Source organism: Nylanderia fulva, unplaced genomic scaffold, assembly GCF_048542155.1.
Source record: "Nylanderia fulva isolate GAGA-0341 unplaced genomic scaffold, ASM4854215v1 Scaffold428, whole genome shotgun sequence".
Lineage (NCBI taxonomy): Eukaryota > Metazoa > Arthropoda > Insecta > Hymenoptera > Formicidae > Nylanderia > Nylanderia fulva.
The window spans coordinates 361-21603 of NW_028190508.1; the positions used below are offsets into that span (position 1 = coordinate 361).

Sequence of the window (21243 nt, forward strand, 5' to 3'; positions counted from 1 at the left end):
AATGGTTAATTTTTCATAGGATTCCACATAGGTTTGCAATGGGTACGATTCTACATGGGTTTGCAATGGTTAATTTTGCCTAGGATTCTACATGGGTTTGCAATGATTAATTTTTCATAGGATTCTACATGGATTTGCAATAGGATAGGATTCTACATGGAATTGCAATAAATAATTTTTGTTAATGGCGTGCCCTTAACTGGTCGCCTTTTTTTACCTTTTTTTAAAGGTGAGTTTTTAGAGATTATATAATTTACAACGGTATTCTATAATGTCCCCACGGCAAGGTGTCGGTCGACTCAGGTACGACATACCGTTTGTCGTCGTAGGGACTTAGAGCAATTTTTATCTCGCTGATGGTATACACTTTATGCAATTTCGATCTTATGCATGACTGCTGACGCGTCATTTCTATTTCATCATTAAGGCAACGCGTATAATCGTCGAATGTTATACTACGCGCTACGACGTTATTTTTGACACCTTTTGCCTTTTTAGTATCTTTTTTACCGTCCACCCGCAAAGCATACATTTTTGCTCTAAGCCCGACAAATTCGGTCATTATCGCGCCGTTATTCTCATCTTTCATCAGACCCGGCACCTTTTTATTCGCGAGTGGTATACCGTACGCATTATTCGCGGCGTAGTCGCTGGTATCGAATCGAGCGATATCGCGTTTCAAATTTTCATAGACATCTTGACATTTAATTTGATATATTAAACTGTCCGTGTCGGTGTACATTACTCTACAATTGTCACGATAGAGCGGTGACATGTATTCATGATGAAATTCATAAAGACATACTTTTGATATGTCGAGTATGCACATGCCGACGTAGATTGGTTTGTAGATTTTAACTTCGAGTTTGTGTAATTCAATTGCAACTAATTTTTCCGAAAATATGGTAGTACTATGAAAATTTGGTTTCGCGATCTTTGCCTCCGCACCGTACCGTCCGTCCCATTTTGTTAATAATTTTACATCAACATGATTGCGCACATTTTCCATCGTCTTGCCAAATACCGCATTATTCATCAATTTATATAAATTTTTTTCAAAATCGTTTTTCGCATGTGTTCTAAACTGCGTGTTGAGTTCGATGTATTTTTGCAGCCACGCTGACTGCGTGAATTGTAGTATGCGGTATATTTTTGTTATGCGTAGCCCGTGGCGCGTGCACTGCTGTAGATTACGATAGTGTATCACGTAGCGCTTCTTATCGCAAAGCGTTGCGAGGAGTTTATACTCCCGCTTGCCGGGCGGCTTATCGCGCGTCGGGCAAAACGGTAGGTCAATGTGCGCGTCATGAAGATGCCGCGGATACTCTAAATCTACTTCGAGAACATAGCCTATAGGCGAATCGAACGCGATAGATGATACGTCAAAATTCGATATATCGTCGACCCACCGAAAATCGGCATACGGCAATGGTTGACACATTGCCCATCCGTACAAATTATTTACATCGAAATACATGAGGTACAATGAGGGTTTCGATGGGTCGTACGATTGCATGTACTTGTTATTAGCCTGTGCGTATCGGCCTGAACATTGACTAAGGCCGCCGCGTATACCCCGTTCGATAAACATAACCATGTCAATGTCTGTTAATAATTCAAATTTTATATTCGTATGTTTTAACATGGCGTCCCATGTATATCCGGGGAGAGTATAATAATACGCGGGATCGAGTCCGTAACTTTTTATACAACTATCGCGAAAATTCTTAAATATATCGGCCAATAACAAGACATCAATTTTTAAATATAAATCGCTATATTCGCCTAGCGTTCAAAGGGAGAATCGGCTCCAGACGGTCTCGGCGTGCGCGTAATCACTCTCGTATACTGTGTCGCCGGTTAAGGAACTGTAAAATGAGTCGCGCGGCGGTAAACATGTGTCTTGTAATCTGTCCACGCAGTCTATGTATTCGTACGGAAAGACGCCCTTCCGTGTCAATAAATTGAATTTTTTACAAGTTAAATTTTGATATTTCGAATGTAAAATTTTTAGTTTTTCTTTGTCCAAAAATGACGCTAATTTGTCGAGACTAGCGCTGAGAAACTTGTACGAATCGATAAACCGTAATTTGATATAATTTTTCGAATTATTATCTTGTGTCAATCTAACAGTCTTCGAGAATGAAATGTATTTTTCCTTTGTTATCGGCAGTAATTCGATTTCCCCTTCGAACGCTGTGGCTATGTCCTCGATAATAAAATGTGCGTCGTAGCCGGACAGATTGTGAAAGATTATAGGGATACAAAATGATTCTTTGTAATTTAAGTTACAATTTGAATGCGCAGGACCCCTGTACCGCCCGGTGAGGTGGCAATGATCGCGGACGCGTGTATCGTCTTCATCAAACAGTTTTTCACAAATGTGACAATGCGTCGCGGTGCGAAATTTTAACCACTCGTCAGGCGTTAAATTTACCATGGGGACATTGGTCGTTAAAATATTTTTTACGCGAATTGCTAAATTTTTAAGCTGTTCGGCGAACCATGCGACGCAATCGACACTACGGCGGGAATTGTACGCGGACAACGAACTGTCGTACGAACATTGTACATAGTACGCGATGCTGAACACTTGATGGTGTTGATAATTTTTGGCATCTTCGGTCTTTGCCAAAACACACTCGAGGTCTGCGTACACTACAAACGGCAGCCGCTCCTTCCTCGTGTAGTTGTCGAAGCTGAGCCACTTGTCATTCTCGCTCGGCAACCGAATAGCGCAGTCGTTCAGTTTCCCGCAATCTTCCGTATGCGCTTGCAACTTATCCACCGCTCCGAAATAATGTAGGCATCTGTAAAAAATAAAAAATTTAATGAAAATTTAATTAAAATATAATTTAAGTTTAATAAGTATATACTTACCGATCGCATATAAATTTTTGACCATGTTTTTTGCTCAGTTGTGAGCTGACGAGGCGAGACAGATTTTTAATGCATGTGAAATGCCCCACTCCGTGTTCGTCCTCCACGTACAGCAGATTGACGTGCCTGTCCTTCTTTTTTCCGAAAGACGCAACGGGACGATGTTCTCGTTCTCGATGATGTACACGTTTACGGAGATGTCGTTTGCAAGTTCGAATTTTTTAATTTGATTCACAGTCACTGGAAACTCAATGTTTTGGAGATTCAGCACTGTGGTGTAATGCGGATAGGAGAATTCTCCTTCCATATGTCTTTCAGCGGGGTACAGAGCGGCCACCACCGACCATGCGAAACACGCATTGTCCGCTGATCGCACATTAACAACCGCTCTCTTTGCCATAATTTTTTGCGGTAATTTGACATGACATCCCGCGCGCATTGGATTGTACTTATTTACATTCACTGTCAAATCTATTATCCGCGACAATGCCCAGCCGCTATCGCGTTCCTGGAACTCTTCTAGCGATGCTAGCGTGGGCTCGATTACGCGGCGCTCGTACCACTCGCGTACATCGGACGTGCGAAAGAGTTCAAAGTTTCTCGTGTTGATACTTTTATTGGCGCGCTTGTCACCGGACACAAATTCGCCGTTGAAAACGGTGTTCACTTTTACACTGATGTGTCTCTGCAGCACATTCTCCACGTTCTCGACTACAATGTCTGCGGCATTTTCCAAAAACTGACGCGGTTCGATGTGGTCTGCGTTAATTATCGCGCCGGTCAGTATACGGCTATCGAACGCCGTATCGATTTCGCGCCAAACGAGTCTTTGCGCGTTATTGCCGCCGCCACTGAATCCGCCGCCACTAAGCATGGATTCACCGACATACCGTCTCTGCAAGCGCACCTTTGCACCCTCGAGTCGCGCTATTCTCGCCACCAGAGATTGTCTATGTCCAATCGAGAGACGCGGACGCTTGGCACGGCTGCGTTCTTCCAGCTCTTCGATAAATTCTTCGCACTCTTGCAACCATCCGAAATATTCGCCCAAGTTAGCAACTTGGCGAGAACGCTCCAACAGGTCGCGCTCAACGTTCTCCATTTTTGTAAAAAATTCACTTTTTCACACTTATTACAAAAAAAAACTTCTTTGCACACTAAACTTTTTTTCTTGCACCTCGAATGAAGAGAGCGTGCGCTCGCCAGTGGTACTATGGTCCGGCAGCTGCATCGGTCCTCATTATATATCCCGATCATCCCTTTGTTCGTGGGGATAATGATGCAATCGTTAATTCGCAAGAAATATTTGTGCGATATCTTATCTTCAGAGAAAATTTAGATATCGCTGATAATTCTTAGAAATACATAGATAAGGCCGCCATTTCATTTCACCCCGTCGGATCGACACGTCGCGCAAACATGTCGCAACCTGTACGGATCAACCCGCTTGATTGTCGGCAAACCTTTTGTTCTTAATAATTCGCAGAATTATCTTATCTTGTTTATGAAAACTTAGATATCGCTGATAATTCTTAGAAATACATAGATAAGGCCGCCCGTTACCTTCCTGGTGTAAATTTCACCCCGTCGGATCGACACGTCGCGCAAACATGTCGCAACCTGTATGTATCAACCCGCTTGATTGTCGGCAAACCTTTTGTTCTTAATAATTCGCAGAATTATCTTATCTTGTTTATGAAAACTTAGATATCCAATTGTCGGCGCTCGATCGATCCAAGCTTGGATTTTGCGGCAGCCATTCGCAGAATTTTTATCTTATCTTGGATTTTTGGAGAAAATTTATGAAAACTTTGATACCGCTCAAAGACGCCGCTTATCTTATCTTTGATACCTTACAAAGACGCCGCTTATCTTATCTTATCTTGTTTTTGAACATATCAGGTAACATGATCCCCTTATCTTATCTTGTTTATAAACATATCAGGTAACATGATCCCCTTATCAGGTAACATGATCCCCTTATCAGGTTATCTGATATGTTTATAAACAAAAGATAAGCTTATCTACTGATAAGACCCCCTCCCCCCGCGTGACGTCACCCCCCTCGCCCCCGATTCCCCCCCGCCCCTCACCCCCCCCCTCATTGCCCCCAGGTTAGAACTCCCCTAGTATACCTACTGAAGAACATTGATGTCAGAATCCGTTACTAAACCTCTATTCGTATTCTAGAAAGTATATCACGATATGTATTGTCGCATCTTTGTCGCATATTAATCAAAAGTTCGTCGTACTCGAACAATCTCCACAAATCACATCCACCCATGGTACCTAAATACTTCTGAATCTCTGATCGAGACATTTTAACAAACGAAAATTGTCCTTTTACAGGAGGAAGCTGCAACAAGTCCCCAAACAGGAGAATGTGTTTTCTGCCAAAGAAACCATCATCTGTATCTGTCGTATCAAAGATTTCATATAATCGTAGATTGATAAACATAAGTGTCACATTTGAAATCATGAATACTTCATCGATTATAAATAATTCGACATTCTTTAATTTGTCTCAAAGTTTTCAAGACCATGTCTGACAATTGCGTATATTTTGGTGTAGATTCATGACTAACGGGTAGTTGAAACATTCTATGGATTGTCAAGCCATCGATATTGAATGCTGCGATACCCGTGGGAGCAGATATGGCAGTCGTTTTTTCCAAATTTATTCTGATCCAATGTTTAATCGTTTCAATTAGAAAACTTTTCCCTGTACCACCCTCGCCACTTACGTACAGTCGCAGAATCTGATTCTTATCTTGTAAAACTTGGCATACTCCATCAAAGACTCTTTTCTGGTCTTCGTTCAATTGCGACATCATTAGCGATAAATCAATCGGGTCGTCAATCTTACCAAAATCTTCCAGATCTATCATCGCGTCGTCAGCTTCTATCGGATTACAATCCAGTTCATCGTCATCGGATTTGTCTCTGTCTGCTGTTTTCAGATCATTTTCGCGCTTCTTGATTAATTCAGCAACGTTCTCAAAAGCTTTCTGTATTTCTTCGAGCCTTTCGTGATATTTCATTGCCTTCGTTAAAACAGACTCTGAATTCTTAAAGGCATCCGTGTAAGTCTCGAATGTATCTTTGAGTTCACTCAAATCTCTCCATGGTTTGAACAGAAGAAGCAGCGAGTAAAAGTATTTTTCGGGCTCAGTTTTTATATTAAATCGATATTTATATTTAATCGTTAATTAAATAACCCTTTTTCGTTTTTTTTTAAAAATAAACCCGATGCCAGTTTGTAACACTTGACTTCGTCATTATTTGGCATTTGTTTCGTAATTTCCCAGAATCTGGCAAAATCGTACAAATTCAATGATTCTAATTCCTGAGGTCTATTTGGATAATAATCATCGATGAGTGACCAACAGTAAATATTCGTAGAATTTTCATCGAGAGCTTTAATTTCATTAAATGTTTTAACTTTTCTATTTCTCACCTCATTAACATCGATTCATTTGACCATGGTATCATTATCCGTACCGTACAAGAGATTCCCTAATAGTGTATCCGCAGCTTCTAAAGCACCGTATTCTCTATTATTAAATGAACGCATTGCAAAATTCCACAGTTTCGATGCCAAGGACTTATTCGAATCTATCACTTCAAAGTCTGTATTGCATTTTTCCGACTTTGTCGTGTATTTTGTTAAATATGAGTTTAAAAACTCTGATTTTTCTCCAATAAATTGTATGTCCACATTTCCCTTCCAGGCTAATTTGATAGCCGGATTATAATCGTTTATAAACCTTTCCGACTCCTTGCGAGGAAGATCGTACAATCTGCTCTTACTGCGTAAATTTTTTCTACCGACTATCGAAGTGATAACGTCTCTTAAAACGAAATTCTCAGTAACTGGCCGAGGAAAATCGAACCGACACTTTCTGTATATATTAGTTTCCGTTTTTTTCGTACGCATGCAATACGAGTTATGTTTATGATTCTGATCACTTATTACCGTATCGTACAACGTTGGCGAAACATTTTCATCTGGAATTTCACACGTTACGTATTTTCGAATAAACGTAGCAACTTCTTCATCCGGCGATTTTCCTATTACTGGAGCATCTTTTATTCAAATCATACAATGCATGTGCTGAATACCTCTACTTTGATATTCCAATCGCCAGGAGTAATGAATAACCTTTCCTATTGGATTATCGGACGAACAAATAAAATCAATCATGGCTTTGAATTTTATGCACATGAATCTAGAATTACTTACAGGGTCGTATGCGACTAGTTCGCTGATGCCTAACTTCTCTTTATCGGGATTCATATCTCGTAAATATTCACCCAAATCGGACCATTTCCATTCACTAGGACTCAAAGTCAAAAACCACGTCGCTGGACCGTAATGCAAAGTCATGCATTTTACATTATTGGACGGTTGTCGCCAAAATTGATCCGTATTTCTCAATTTTGCAAAAATACTCATTAAATTCGATTCTAATTCGTAACCTTTCAATTCGTTCAAGTATCTACCAGCAGTGTATCTCTCTCGTGGGTTAGTAACCATCATCGTATAATAGATACCACTTTTCAACTGTCGATAGTTAGCATCATTGAGAAGGAAAAACAGATACTGCAGATTCAACCTGAATCTACTATGTTTCGACATCAATCGTGTTCTAATAAATAAATATTCCGGCAATGCAAAGTTTCTATCTTCTCGTTGTCCATTGACACCATCAGGATATAAATCAGGGAAACACATGACATCCAGATATTTATAACGATTATCCATTGGAAAATCTTCAATTTTCATCATTTGATAAAGCTTCAATGCAGATTCGTTATCGATTCTTTTCGCGTGTATTGGGTATATTGTATACTGATCGTTAATATCCGAATCTTCAGTGATTTGTGTGAGGAAAGCCCTACGTTTTAAAACGATTTGATCATTATTATTTTTGTTTTCCTGTACATTGTACAAATTCAATGCTGGTAATTTCTCAACCACCTCATTTATTTCGTCATTGTCGCTTTCGTCATCGACAATCCGATATTCTGTTTCCTGCAACTTATCATTTAATAGATCATCAGATAACGCCGGAAGACGAATTTTCGAGTAATGAGAATTATTTTCGTTCAACCATTATAAAGCCTTATACACTTTATTAATATCTACCAAATTTTCCCAAACCACTTTAGATTTCTTGGGTATACCTCAAACGAGAATGTGCAAGTCGTGATTCAAATTTATAGGATCTTCCGGAGGACATACCTTATTCAATGTTTCTTGTGAAGGTAGAGACAAATAAAATGTTCTACCTTTTACTTTGCGGATCATTTGTCTATGCGGTATGTTTGTTCGAAACATTGCCCATCAATTGCACTACTCGAAAGCTGCTCATTCTCTTGATTAACATTTTTTCGTAATCACTGAAATCTGACAAAACATCTGGTAATGGTTTTACTGCAAGATTATTCAAAATGCAAGTAGAAGGCAGCACGCCTTTTTGAAATTTACCCAAACAAAGCTTACAAACGAATTCAGTATTATTACTGTGTTCTGTTACGTTTGCTATCAGATCTTTCCAAAAAGGTCCGTCTATTGTTTTCCTCAGCTTCTCGAGCTTAGAAACGTCTCTTCTCAAGCATAATTTTTCGCAAGAGATGCAAGGGATACGTGGTAAATCCAACAATCGCTTTTTCATGACTTTAAATGCTTCGTAATTTTGCGAGAAAATTTTTTCCTCGTCCAAACAAACATCAGTTACATTTTTTGGATAAAATCTTGCTTTATTCTTAAAATCATTGGAAATTTCAACTAATTTATCCATATTGATGAATCTCAAAGATGAAAACAGTTGACAAAACTTATTATAATTGTCGATCAATTTGTAAACATTTCTTCGAATATTCCTCACGAAAAGAAAATGAGGTGATAAAGTGTTTATCGTTGCAATGTATGACTTGCAAAGATTCGGATTTGTATAGCATTCCGGAGGATGTCCTAATCTGCTACTCGTACGTGAAACGGAACAATTTTTTAGCTGCGCTATGAATTTAACATTCATTATCTTTTTCAAAGTACCTTCTTCAAACAGTTCCAAAAATTTTACAAACTTTTCCATGGAAGTATCATTTATGTGGCATTTGTTCTCATCACAATGCCACATTTTTAACTTTTTACCATTGTTATCTATTAACGGCAAAACATTTATTACTCCGTGAGGAGAAGATTGTCTCATTATAAGTGGTTGCTCAAACTTTTTCCTTTGCTCGTAAGCAGTTTCATAAAGTACGCTTCGGAAGACGAAGTATGTTTGGATAAGCCACAACGAGCAATTATTTTTTATTGTACGAGCTAGTATGAATTTCAAATTAAATCTCTATAAACGACTATTATATTTTGTGCACTAAGAATAACATATCGCACTTATTTTCTAGAATCAAATTGTAATCAGTTTTACTTATATGTATGTATGTTCAATGTGAACTTGCACCTTAAATAAAATATCAGTTACTTTTCATGGTAATATATTATTACTAAATTTAGATAATATACACTTTACGTATGTTCACTTTGAACTGGCACCTTGAATAACATATCAGTTACTTTTCGTGATAATTTATTATTAGATCGTTTAAATTTTTAAAGGTTTAAATTTTTGAGGACCTTCTTTTGAACATGGCTTGACCTTTTCATTTTTATGATTTTTTGGAGATAGGGTGAGAGAGGACGAATGAGGGTAAGAGAAGACGAGATAGGCGAAAGAGGGTGAAAGAGGGCGAAAGAGGACGAAAGAGGACGAAAGAGGACGAAAGAGGGTGAAAGAGGGTGAGAGAGAATGAAAGAGAGTGAAAGAGGACGAAAGAGGGTGAGAGAGGGCGAAAGAGGGTGAAAGAGGACGAAAGAGGGTGAAAGAGGGCGAAAAAGGGTGAGAGGACGAAAGAGGGTGAAAGAGGACAAAAGAGGGTGAAAGAGGACGAAAGAGAGTGAAAGAGAACGAAAGGGGGTGAGAGGGAATGAAAGAGGGTGAAAGAGGGTGAGAGGGAATGAAAGAGGGTGAGAGAGGACGAAAGATGGTGAAAGAGGACGAAAGAGGGTGAAAGAGGGCGAAAGAGGGTGAAAGAGGACGAAAGAGGGTGAGAGAGAATGAAAGAGGGTGAAAGAGGACGAAAGAGGGTGAAAGAGGACGAAAGAGGGTGAAAGAGGGTGAGAGAGGACGAAAGAGGGTGAGAGAGGACGAAAGAGGGTGAAAGAGGCGAAAGAGGGGTGGGAGTGGGGGTGGGGTGGGGGCGGGGGGCGGGATGTGGGAGGGAAAGGGGTGGATGGAAGTTGAGGGAGGTGTGAGTGAAAGGTGAGAAGAGATTTATATATATATATAATCCTGATGACGTCAGCGGACGCGGACAGAGAAGAAGAAGAAGAAGAAGAAGACGAAGTTACTTCATTTTTCATGAAAAACGTCACTTTTTGACTGCTTGTATCTCAAGAACGGCTTGACCGATTTTATTTTTTCTTGGCTTAAATTACTCGTGGCGATGCCGCCTTTCAGGTTATATTACGTGCAATTCAAAATTTTTTATATTTTAGTAGTTCTACACCCCCAAAAAATGGACTTTGATGGTGCAGGATAAGGAGACTTGTAGTGTCTTTTAAGGTCTTTTAGGGTTTGAACATGGCCGGAGACACTACCGCGTCTCCTAATCTTTCTTCCTTCCGGTTTGACACAACAATGAATTTGTAATTCGCTCAGCTGTTTTAATGACAAGCGGTATTGTTTTCATCTTGAGTGAAGTTCTTGCGGTATGCCTTCATCCCATTCTACGTTGAGTGACCATAGCTGCTGCATAATTAATTTTGCAACAATCAAGACCGGTCCGATGAGTCCTAAAAGATTATATATCTGCGCTATTTCGAAAAGCACCGTTTTCTTTGTTATGCGCCGGTCGTTTCCTTCCTTCACCTTGTACTGTAAAAGATCAGTCTTGTGGTTCCATAGTAATCCTAAAATTTTTAGAGGTTCTTCCTTGTTAAGCATTAATAGATTGTCCGATTTTCCCTCTTCTTCGAGATGATTTAATATTCTTGCGTCGTTGGCCCTCCATTTACGTAGACTAAATTGTCCTTTAGCTAATAAAATTGTAAGCTACTGTTGTAAGAAGATAGCTTCTTCAAGATCATCGGTGCCCGATAATACGTTGTCCATATAAAATTCTGACTCTAACACCTTTGCTGCTTGTAAATATTGTTCCTTATTCTCCATGGCCAGTTGTCTCAGACAACGCATTGCCAAATAAGGTGCAGGGGTTGTACCATACGTGACTGTCTTCAATGAGTAGGTTTCAATAGGAAGATCTTCTGATTCTCTCCATACTATTAGAAGTTTGCTGTCTTCTTCTGTAACTAAAATCTGTCGAAACATCATGGTGTCCGCTGTTAACATGTATTTGTGCATCCTGAATCTTATCAATATGCGACTCAAATCGTTTTACAAATTTGGTCCTGCTAGTAGCATATCATTTAATGATCGATCGTTTTTTGTCCTTGCGTAATGTCCTACTCTTAGACAGTTCATGCACATTTGTCTGCCCTTTACTTCTTCCTTCCTTTCTTGAGATGAGAGTTTCAAAAATTCCTTTCATTCATACAAGCGATGATTTCCTGTACATAATTCGCAAACCTGCCTTGTTGTATCTGCCGCTGTGATTTGTTTATCGTTTTTCTTGCTTGTATCTCCCTTCGGTACTATTTCTTGCTTAGCCTTGTGATTATCTAACATTTCCAATGTGCGACATCTTTCTTACAAAAAGTCGAAGAATTCTGTGAGGGTGAGCATATGATCCGCCTCCTGTTGTCCTACTTTTTCCTCCCATGCATGTTAAGTGTGAAAATCTAGCTTGCTCTTTGCTAAAAAATATAATAAGTGTAGCCCATTGATTGGTAGGTTGTTTTAATACTTCTAATGCCTTAAGATGTGTGTGAAGATGCATAATGAGCTGTTTCATTGACGTATGTTTGTCTCTTGTCATAGCAGAGAATTCTAAAAGTTTAGCTAGATGACTATTTATAATCAATCTCTTGTTACCGTATTGAATTGTTAACAACTCCCATACACTCAAATAGTTTGCTGCAGATGTATTCGAACCGCTTATGACTTGTAAAGTTTAATCTTTTAATTAACTACGCAGATACTGAAACTTCTGCGGTTAACTTGTGATTGTTATGTATTAATGACTCAAATGCATCTTTGAACAACATCCATTGTTCGTACTCATCTCCAAATACTGGTAATTTTACGGTAGGTAATTTAACATCGACCTTACTTATTTGTTGTAGATTTGCATCCTGATCTTGTCCCTGTGCTTGTGCTAGCTGCGCTGCTGGCACTGTTGCTTCCATTATAGCCTGTGCCAGATTCCATGCCGCCTTGAAATATGACTCCTCGAAGACTGCTCTCTCGCCTTGCTCTTCTTGTGTGACTTGCTCTACTTGTTCATCTTCTGTGATCTTCATCACTTCCAGTTGCGTTTGATTGCTATCAAATGCAGCCCATAATTCTTGTAATTTAACTGCTCTCGATTGTGCTTGTGCATACGTTATATTTTCCGTGGACGTTAAGAATGTATTTATCTTTGTGACTTGCCCCTTTAATTGAGCACGTATGAATTTTCTTAATTCACTTATGCTGCCTTTAGGTTAGAAAACCGCTTATAAGTTAAAAAACTTGTTATATCAAACGCTGCTGGCCTTATGCACTCGCGTTTCTTATTTCCGACGACGACGATATATGTATTCGACGACTGCCTTGAATTTTGTGCGATCTTATATTTAAGCCTGCACTTTGCTGTGACTTACCTTTGAACGTGATAGAATTTTCTCGATCGTACCACCGGCCTAATTGTTTGCCTCTTTTTTCGTTATACTGCTTATTTACTCGTGCCGCACGTTGGGCGCCAAATGTTCGTGTAAATAATAATGCTTGGTTCTAGTAAAAATAATTGCCTTTAATAAAAACTTAATACTTGCACGAGATACAATGTGCTCGTCTTGCCACCATAACTAACCTGACTTACATAGAATATATATAATGAGCGCGCGGCTCGCTTTACCGACACGAACGCTTCTACAGATACTTATTCTTAACATCCTCTAAATATATGTTAAAAATTTTCTCCATAGACTCCCATCCCACGGTGGACAAGTTATTTGATCTCTTGTGGCAATTAAGAGCCAATCTTTCTAAAGATCCTTCTGGCAAATTTCTACTCTTCAGGAGTTTCTGCAATTTAAGGAAGTACTATTATAGAATAGCACATTTCGATCTCCCCCCTACTATAACACCGGCTATGAAGCTCTGCTGCACGAGCCCAAGGTTGGCTCTCTGACCCCACGGGAGGTAGACGATATAAAAAATGCACCTATTCCCCAAATGGTCTTCCTTACCATTCATGCTGACCTCCTGTCGGATCACTGCTTTTTCTATACAGATGGCTCTAAGACGGAGCCTAGAAATTATGTTGGCTTCGTCACCTACTCGCCCACACTCAACCTTCAGTTCATGTACAAAACTAGCTCGCTGGCCTTTATTTTTACGGCGGAAGCCTTGGCTATCCTCTACTCTCTGGACCATATATTAAAGAATTCTATCCCAAAATCCATTATTTTCACTGACTCCAAGGGGATGACAAAGGCCTTAACCTCCTTCTCTCTGAATCACGCATACAACTATATCATTTACCAAATTAAACAAAAACTTTATGATATCAAGCTCAAGAACCTTCAAATAGGATCATCTGGATTCCCGCTCGTACCGGCATTCTCGGCAACGAGACGGCAGATCATCTTACCAAAAGAGCTATTTCCAGGGTTCAACAAGCATCTGATCCAATTTCGCACATTGATCTACATTCAATCCTACGTGAAGAATTCATTTCGGACTCAAGCGATTTTCTAACTTCTCAAAGAAGATCCAAAGGTATCCAATATTTTTTAAACTTCGGTAAACTCGCCAAGACGCCTTGGTTTCAAGGTCTAAATTTATCACGCCAAGAAATCTCCACCTGCTGCAGACTCAGAAGTAATCACTACGCACTAAACCAGAGTTTGTACAGATGCCACCTTATTGAGTCTTTTGTTTTCTTGCGGTGCGATTCAAGACGCCGACCATATCTTTTAGAGCTGCCCTGCTTTGGGCAACCAAAGGATCACACTATTTAAGAATCTAGAAAAATTCAAGCGGATTCCACCACTCAAGATAGTGAATCTCGTCGCAGATCTCATCCCAGGAATCATTACTTCCCTTATATCCTTCCCAAAGCAGTGCAATATTCAAGTTTGATTTTCACTCATAACATTCATTCTCAACACTCCAATCAATTGAAAGCTTAGGCATTCAACGCTTTTTCTTTCAACTCAATTTGAAACTTGGCCGGCAAGAAAAACCCAATCAGGGTTATATAGGCCATAAAACCGTGAAGAAGAAAAACCTTTGTCACAAAGAAACGGGACGTAGTAGAATACTTTCTGAGGAGGTCGAATTAAAGCTTGAACTTTAAACTTTATAATGTTATGAAGTAAAAAAACATGTGCCAATTTTGTGAAGTCATGCAACACAAATTTTTTGACTGGGCGCGCGCCAATTTTGATCTCGCATTTGACGCGGGAACTTGGTTATATCAAAAATCTTGAAGTAAGCCGACGTTAAAGTTTTCTGAAATGAAAAATGTTATATTTAAAAAAAACTGAATATGATAAAAAATAAAAAAATATTAGATTTTTACAATAAAGATATCCAACAAAACTATAAAAACTTCAAAATTCTTTTATGACATTCGTGTATCTATAAAATAATTACAAAAGATTTTTAAGTCACACACAACAGTATTGTTGCAAATTACTTGAAACTTTAACGTCGGCTTCAAAGGACCGGGTGATTTTAGCTTGTGATTCAAATTGTGGTTTTCCCGGTTATTATAGCTAGAAAGGCTGTTTTGTTCGTACTAAAATAATAAATACGCACCTAACTGTTATATCGTAAGGAAACTTCAACCTCCATCTCGTAGGGTGTATCGTAAAAAACGATTCGGTTTTAATTTGACTTTTGCGCGCGAATTTGGGACCGCGCCTTTCGCGCGTAGTAATACTCGGCACGGGGCGTACCCAGGAGCCCCCCACTCGGGAGAGCGAACCAGAGCTAACTCGATCGCGGAGAGAAGCGGACGCAAACGTGAGGCAACACGTTTTTCGCGAGAACAAAGGCGACAAGTACATTTTACCCGCGATAACGCTTTCAGTTACCCTTAAGTGCAACAAAACTAGCTTGTATTCTAACCGAGGCAAATAAATATTGTAAAGAAGAAAAGTCAAAAATTCTTTTCGATCACATCGTCGCTGACACACTCCTTCCAGAGACACGTGTGGCGGGCACATGCCCTCAGCATAATCATTACGCAACAAAGTTGGTCCTTCGAGCCGGATTTATTATCCGTTCATCTGTGCTTCGGAAGAAAAGTGTCGAACAACCCGGGAATCAAACGGGCGAAATTCTCCAACGCACTGCAAACTTTCGGCATCGCAACAGAGGTATCAAATTACATGCCGCGACAGGCAATATCTACTACAGTACGATCTTCCGAACGGCTGGCTGATATCATTCACGCAATCAGGCAGCTTCAAATATTTCGGAAGAAATCATCAACGGCATCCAGAAATTTATTCTGGACTACCAGACTACAAACACGACTAGCGACGCAGCGAGACCGACACATCAAGGCGGCTTCCTCGAGATCGCGTCACGTGTAGACATTGCGGCGATCTCTGCTATATCACGATTTTCCGGACAGCTAACTGACGTTATCGACGCAATCGGGCGGTCTCTTCCTACATACGGAAATTATCGACGGCATCCAGAAATTCATCCCAGACAACGAGACTGCAGGCACGAGCACCGACGCAGCGAGAGCGGCACATCAAAGCGGCTTCCTTGGGATCGCGTTACGTGTAAACATTGAGGTAAGGGTGACTATTTCTTAGCGGCGCCAACCCGTATTCATTTCGTAATAACAAATAAACTCATCAATTCAATATGACTGATATCGCATCGCTCAAAAGAAAGCGCGCGACCATCAGGGCTTCATGCACGCGAGTCAAGATGTACGTAGATGCCATTGTTTCCGTTACGCCGCCTATCGTAGCCCAACTTGAAGAGCGTAAAAATAAATTAGACGAATATTGGTAGGATTACAATGACGTACAAACGCAAATTGAGTCACTCGACAGAAATGAAGCAAGTAATCGTGACAATTTTGAGGAGGCATTTTTTTCGTTATCCAGAAGAATGCGGGAGCTCATTAAACCCGCATTGCCGAACTCAACAGAAGACTCACGGTCTTCATCACGCGGTTCTGACGCGGTAGAAACTCATTTCAATGTTCGGTTGCCGAAACTAAATTTGCCGACATTTTCCGGAAAATACGATGAGTGGTTTCCCTTTCACGATTCTTTCAATTCTATTATACATTCCAATCGCACGCTAAATAATATACAAAAATTACAATATTTGAAATTTTCGCTAACCGGTGATGCGAGCAGTGTCGTAGACTCTTTAGAAATTAACGATTTAAATTATGATATCGCGTGGAATCTTTTAAAAAAGCGCTACGATAATAAACGCGTTGTCGTACAAACTCATGTAAAGGCAATCATGGACCTGCCATCCATGCCTAAGGAAAATTTAGTTGATTTGCGACATATCGCTGACGGAGCGATTAAACACATCAAAGCATTGGAAGCGCTCGGGCATCCTACTTCACATTGGGACGACTTAATCGTGCATGTTTTAAGCTCCAAATTAGATACACTCACAATGCGAGAGTGGCAATCGTCACTGACCGGTACAAACCCTCCTACGTTCGAGGAATTTAACAATTTTATAATCCGTCGATGTCAAATGCTTAAAGCCACAGGAAAAACAATTTCTTCGTGCAACAAAAACGTTAATAAGCAGTCCAGTTTAAAGCGTCAAGCCTCATGTGTCGCGACGGTCAAGCCTAAATGTAATTTTTGTAATGGCGATCACGTCATCTATTATTGCAAAGATTTTTTAGCATTATCAGTATCGCAGAGAATAACGGAGATTCGCAATCGAAAAATTTGCAATTGCATGCGTTCTTCGTCTCATGCGTCCGCCAAATGCACATCAAAGGGTTGCAGAGTATGTAACGCCAAGCACAACACGTTACTACATTTGGCAAACAATACAAGCGGAATACAGGAAGTCGAATCAACTAAGGCCAAGGAGACAAATTCCGTAAGCTCATCGACGACGCTGGTGATGCACGCCTACAGCAACAGCATTAAAAATCACATTATGCTCTCAACCGCAGTAATTAACGCTTCCCACGCCAATGGATCAACAAGAACTTGTGTGTTATTGGACAATGGGTCTCAGGCAAACTTTATCTCAACAAATTGTATGAAGCTACTCGGATTACGGTCTCGACCTCTAAATATTTCTATAACGGGCATAGGTGATACGGCTACGAAATCTACTCACGTAGTCAGGGTAAAGTTGCAATCTCGGTACACCTCATACTCCGCTACAATTGACTGTATTGTTACAGATCGAATCACAGGTGACCTTCCGGCTTTCACTATTAAGTGAGAAGCATATAACCTTCCTTGCAACATCAAATTGGCAGATCCGGAGTTCAACATTTTGTCTAGCATTGATATATTGATTAGAGCCGAGGTATTTTTGGAATTATTATGCGTGAGACAAATCAGGGCCTCCTCCGAACACCCGACATTGCAAAAGATGCAATTCGGTTGGATACTGGCTGGTTGTTTAAATAATCTACCAATGACCACGCATAACGTACAATCTTTTCACGCAACTCTCACTAACAATCAAATGCATGACCAATTATCAAGGTTTTGGGATGAAGAGGACCCTCGTATCGTCGCCGAGCACACCAAGGCAGAAACATTTTGTGAGAATCATTTTTTGGCTAACACTTCTCAAGACTCTTATGGCAAATACACAGTCAAACTTCCAGTTAACGAGTCATTGATCAATCAGCTTGGAGACTCAAAGAACATAGCCTTGAAACGCTTGCGAAACTTGGAAAAACGCTTCTGTCGAGAGCCCGCATTAAAGGAACAATATGCACGGTTCATTTCCGAATATTTATCCCTAGGCCATATGAAACAAGTAAGCGAATTACCGAACGAACACGAGCCGTCTTATTATTTGCCACACCATTGCGTGTTCAAAGGCTCAGGACCATCGTCAAAGATTCGCGTCGTTTTTGACGCTTCATGCAAGAGCGCATCGGGCGTGTCATTAAACAATGCCTTAAGCGTCGGCCCGGTTGTGCAACAAGATTTAACGTCAATCTTACTGCGATTCCGTACATTCGCGTACGTATTAGTAGCCGACATTGTAAAAATGTACAGGCAGGTATTTATACATCCAACGCAAACGCGTCTGCAGAGGATATTGTAGCGAGATGACCCTTTTCTAGATGTTAATATTTATGAACTAATTACAGTCACCTACGGAACATCCTCGGCATCCTTCTTGGCCACAAGATGTTTAAAGAATTTGGCTGAGCGGTACGCATCAAAATTCCCAGTTGGGTCGACACACCTTCTGCACGATTTCTACGTCGACGACATGCTCACTGGAGCAGACAGCATCCAGGAGGCCAAATCGATTCGAGATGAAATAATACAATTATTGAAGCTGGGATCGTTCGAGCTCAGCAAGTGGGCTTCAAATCACCCACAGTTATTAGATTCGTTTGATAGCCAAGGCGACAAGCCGATCCCTATCGAGGATAAAACTCCCATGTTCTGGGGATACAATGGAATCAAGACGCTGACACGTTTCATTTTTCATACACGTCCTATGCAGAACACAAGTCCGTGTCAAAACGAACTATATTATCTGAGATCTCTATGTTGTTTGATCCCTTAGGTCTCATTGGTCCTACGATAGTTATCGCCAAATTAATACTTCAGGACCTTTGGAAACTGGGCGTACAATGGGATGAGTCTCCGCCGTTGCACATACATACTCGTTGGTCAACAATCAAGTCACAGCTGGTGGAGTTAAATCAATTGACAATACCGCGTCGAGTCAAGTTCGACGCCAATCCACAGGCCATCCAGATACATGGATTCTGCGATGCGAGCCAACACGCCTACGGAGCCTGCGTATACATCAAAACGGGAAGGAATCCCAGCAATTATCGTGCGGAATTGCTCTGTTCTAAATCCCGCGTGGCGCCTTTGAAGGCTATATCGCTACCGCGTCTAGAACTTTCGGCGGCCCTGATATTGGCACGTCTCATTGAGAGGATCCAAGCGGCGATAGACCTGTCGGATATCCAAATATACCTCTGGTCGGATTTAACCATCACTTTGAATTGGATAGCATCCCCATCTCGCAAATGGGCTGTATTTGTTGCCAATCAAGTGGGAGAAATCCAGCGATTAACCGAGTCAAAATGCTGGCGTCATGTACTATCAGCTCAGAATCCAGCCGACATGCTGTCACGGGGACTCAACCCTCGTGATGTAATCAACGCTAGTACTTGGTGGCATGGACCAAACTTCCTTCAGCTTGATCAAGAGCACTGGCCAAGCAGCGACTTTCCTCAGCTGGGCGAGGGCGCTCCTGAAATGCGAAAGATATTCACTACCACCACTATTGTCGATTGTGACATAGTCGACAAATTGTTAAGCAAGTATTCCAACCTGGACAAGACCTGCCGTATTTTAGCTTACTGCTTGAGGTTTGTAAAGGCAAGCCCAAGGCAACAGACATGTTTCATATCACATGAAGAAACTTCAGCAGCATTGCATCTGATGTGTAGGCTAATTCAACGGCGCTCCTTTCCCAAAGAATGCAAGGCGTTAACCAACAGCAAAGCTATCAATCTATCTAGCAAAATTTTATCTTTGTCTCCGTTTATGGACGAACAAGAATTAGTTCGTGTAGGGAGCAGATTGAAGAATTCAAATTTGTCTTTCGCGGCATGTCATCCTATACTTTTACCTCGTGATCAACAATTAACAAAACAAATAATAATACGAGAGCATAGACGCAACATGCATGCAGGGACCCAAGCTACTATGGCTGCCGTCAGACAGCAGTTCTGGCCTCTATCTTTGAGATTCGCTGCACGTAAAATCATTTTAGGTTGTGTAAAATGTTTTAAGGCCAAGCCTACGTTTTCTGAAGCTTTAATGGCTTCCTTGCCCGCGGGTCGCGTAACAGTTTCGAGGCCATTCTCGCATTGTGGAGTTGATTACGCGGGCCCTATAATATTAAAAGAGGGTAAACGTCGAAATGCGCAAAACCATAAGGCATACATATCTCTTTTTGTTTGTTTTGCGACTAAGGCGATACACTTAGAAGTAGTAAGTGATCTAACCACTGAAACATTTATAGCCGCTTTCAAGCGGTTCATATTGCGTAGGGGGAAACCATCTCACATGTATTCCGATAACGGAACTACCTTCGTCGGTGCTCAAAATCAGCTCAAGGAATTCTTTGACTTTCTAAATAAAGACCGAACGCAGGACGATGTAAAACAATTCCTTCGTGATCAACAAATTAGCTGGAACTTCATTCCTCCTCACTCGCTACACTGCGGCGGTTTATGGGAAGCAGCGGTGAAATCTGCGAAATACCATATGACGCGCGTTATTAGTAACGCTCATTTGACGTTTGAGGAGATGCAAACAGTTCTTTGCGAAATAGAAGCAATTTTGAACTCGCATCCTATCACCGCGTTAGCATAAGCACAGATCCGAATGATCTTTCTTATATAAGTCCGAGTCACTTCCTGATTGACGCCGCTATGAATAGTTCCCCTTGTCCCAATCTAGATGATGTAAACGAGAATCACTTGGTACGATGGGAGCGAGTGGAACAGCTCAGACAACACTTTTGGCGCAGGTGGAGCTGTGAATACTTAAATTCACTACAATCCCGCTCGAAGTGGAAGTCTGATAAGGATCCCCAATTGCAACCAGATCAAATAGTGCTTATAAAACAGCCAAACTTAACTCCGTTGCATTGGCTGCTAGGGCGCGTGACAAAAATTCACGTCGGAGCAGACGAGATTCCACGTACTGCGACTGTTAGAACCACCAAAGATTCTTTTACGCGATCTTTGTCTAGCCTCGCGATAATTCCCATGGAGTCGTTGGACGCGACTTGTTAACTTCGTTCAAATTATTCTATTGTTAAAATTATTATATTTGTATTCATTTTATCGATATACATATACCTTGTTCATTTATGTATTTTGTTTGCGTTTATTACGTCCACGACTGTTTATCTTAAGATAACTACTAGATATCTACAGGCAATATTA

The 21243-nt window shown here is 40.7% G+C and overlaps 3 protein-coding genes across 3 annotated transcripts; 1 reads left to right on the forward strand and 2 right to left on the reverse strand.

Moving 5' to 3' along the window:
- Positions 1-244: 244 nt before the first annotated feature.
- Positions 245-1888, reverse strand: LOC146721707 (uncharacterized). Its single transcript, XM_085486367.1, has one exon. The coding sequence runs from the start codon at positions 1643-1645 to the stop codon at positions 254-256; it is 1392 nt and encodes a 463-aa protein (XP_085342493.1). The 5' UTR covers positions 1646-1888; the 3' UTR covers positions 245-253.
- Positions 1861-3573, reverse strand: LOC146721708 (uncharacterized). Its single transcript, XM_085486366.1, is given in 4 exon segments — positions 1861-1868; positions 1948-2810; positions 2881-3019; positions 3022-3573. Coding segments are annotated over 4 exon segments (1308 nt in total). The 5' UTR covers positions 3320-3573.
- Positions 3574-16556: 12983 nt separating this feature from the next.
- On the forward strand, positions 16557-20665 carry LOC114930654 (uncharacterized). Its single transcript, XM_029302510.2, has 5 exons — positions 16557-17417; positions 17476-17512; positions 17554-18264; positions 18406-18741; positions 18834-20665. The coding sequence occupies exons 1-5, from the start codon at positions 16557-16559 to the stop codon at positions 20663-20665; spliced, it is 3777 nt and encodes a 1258-aa protein (XP_029158343.2).
- Positions 20666-21243: the final 578 nt, after the last annotated feature.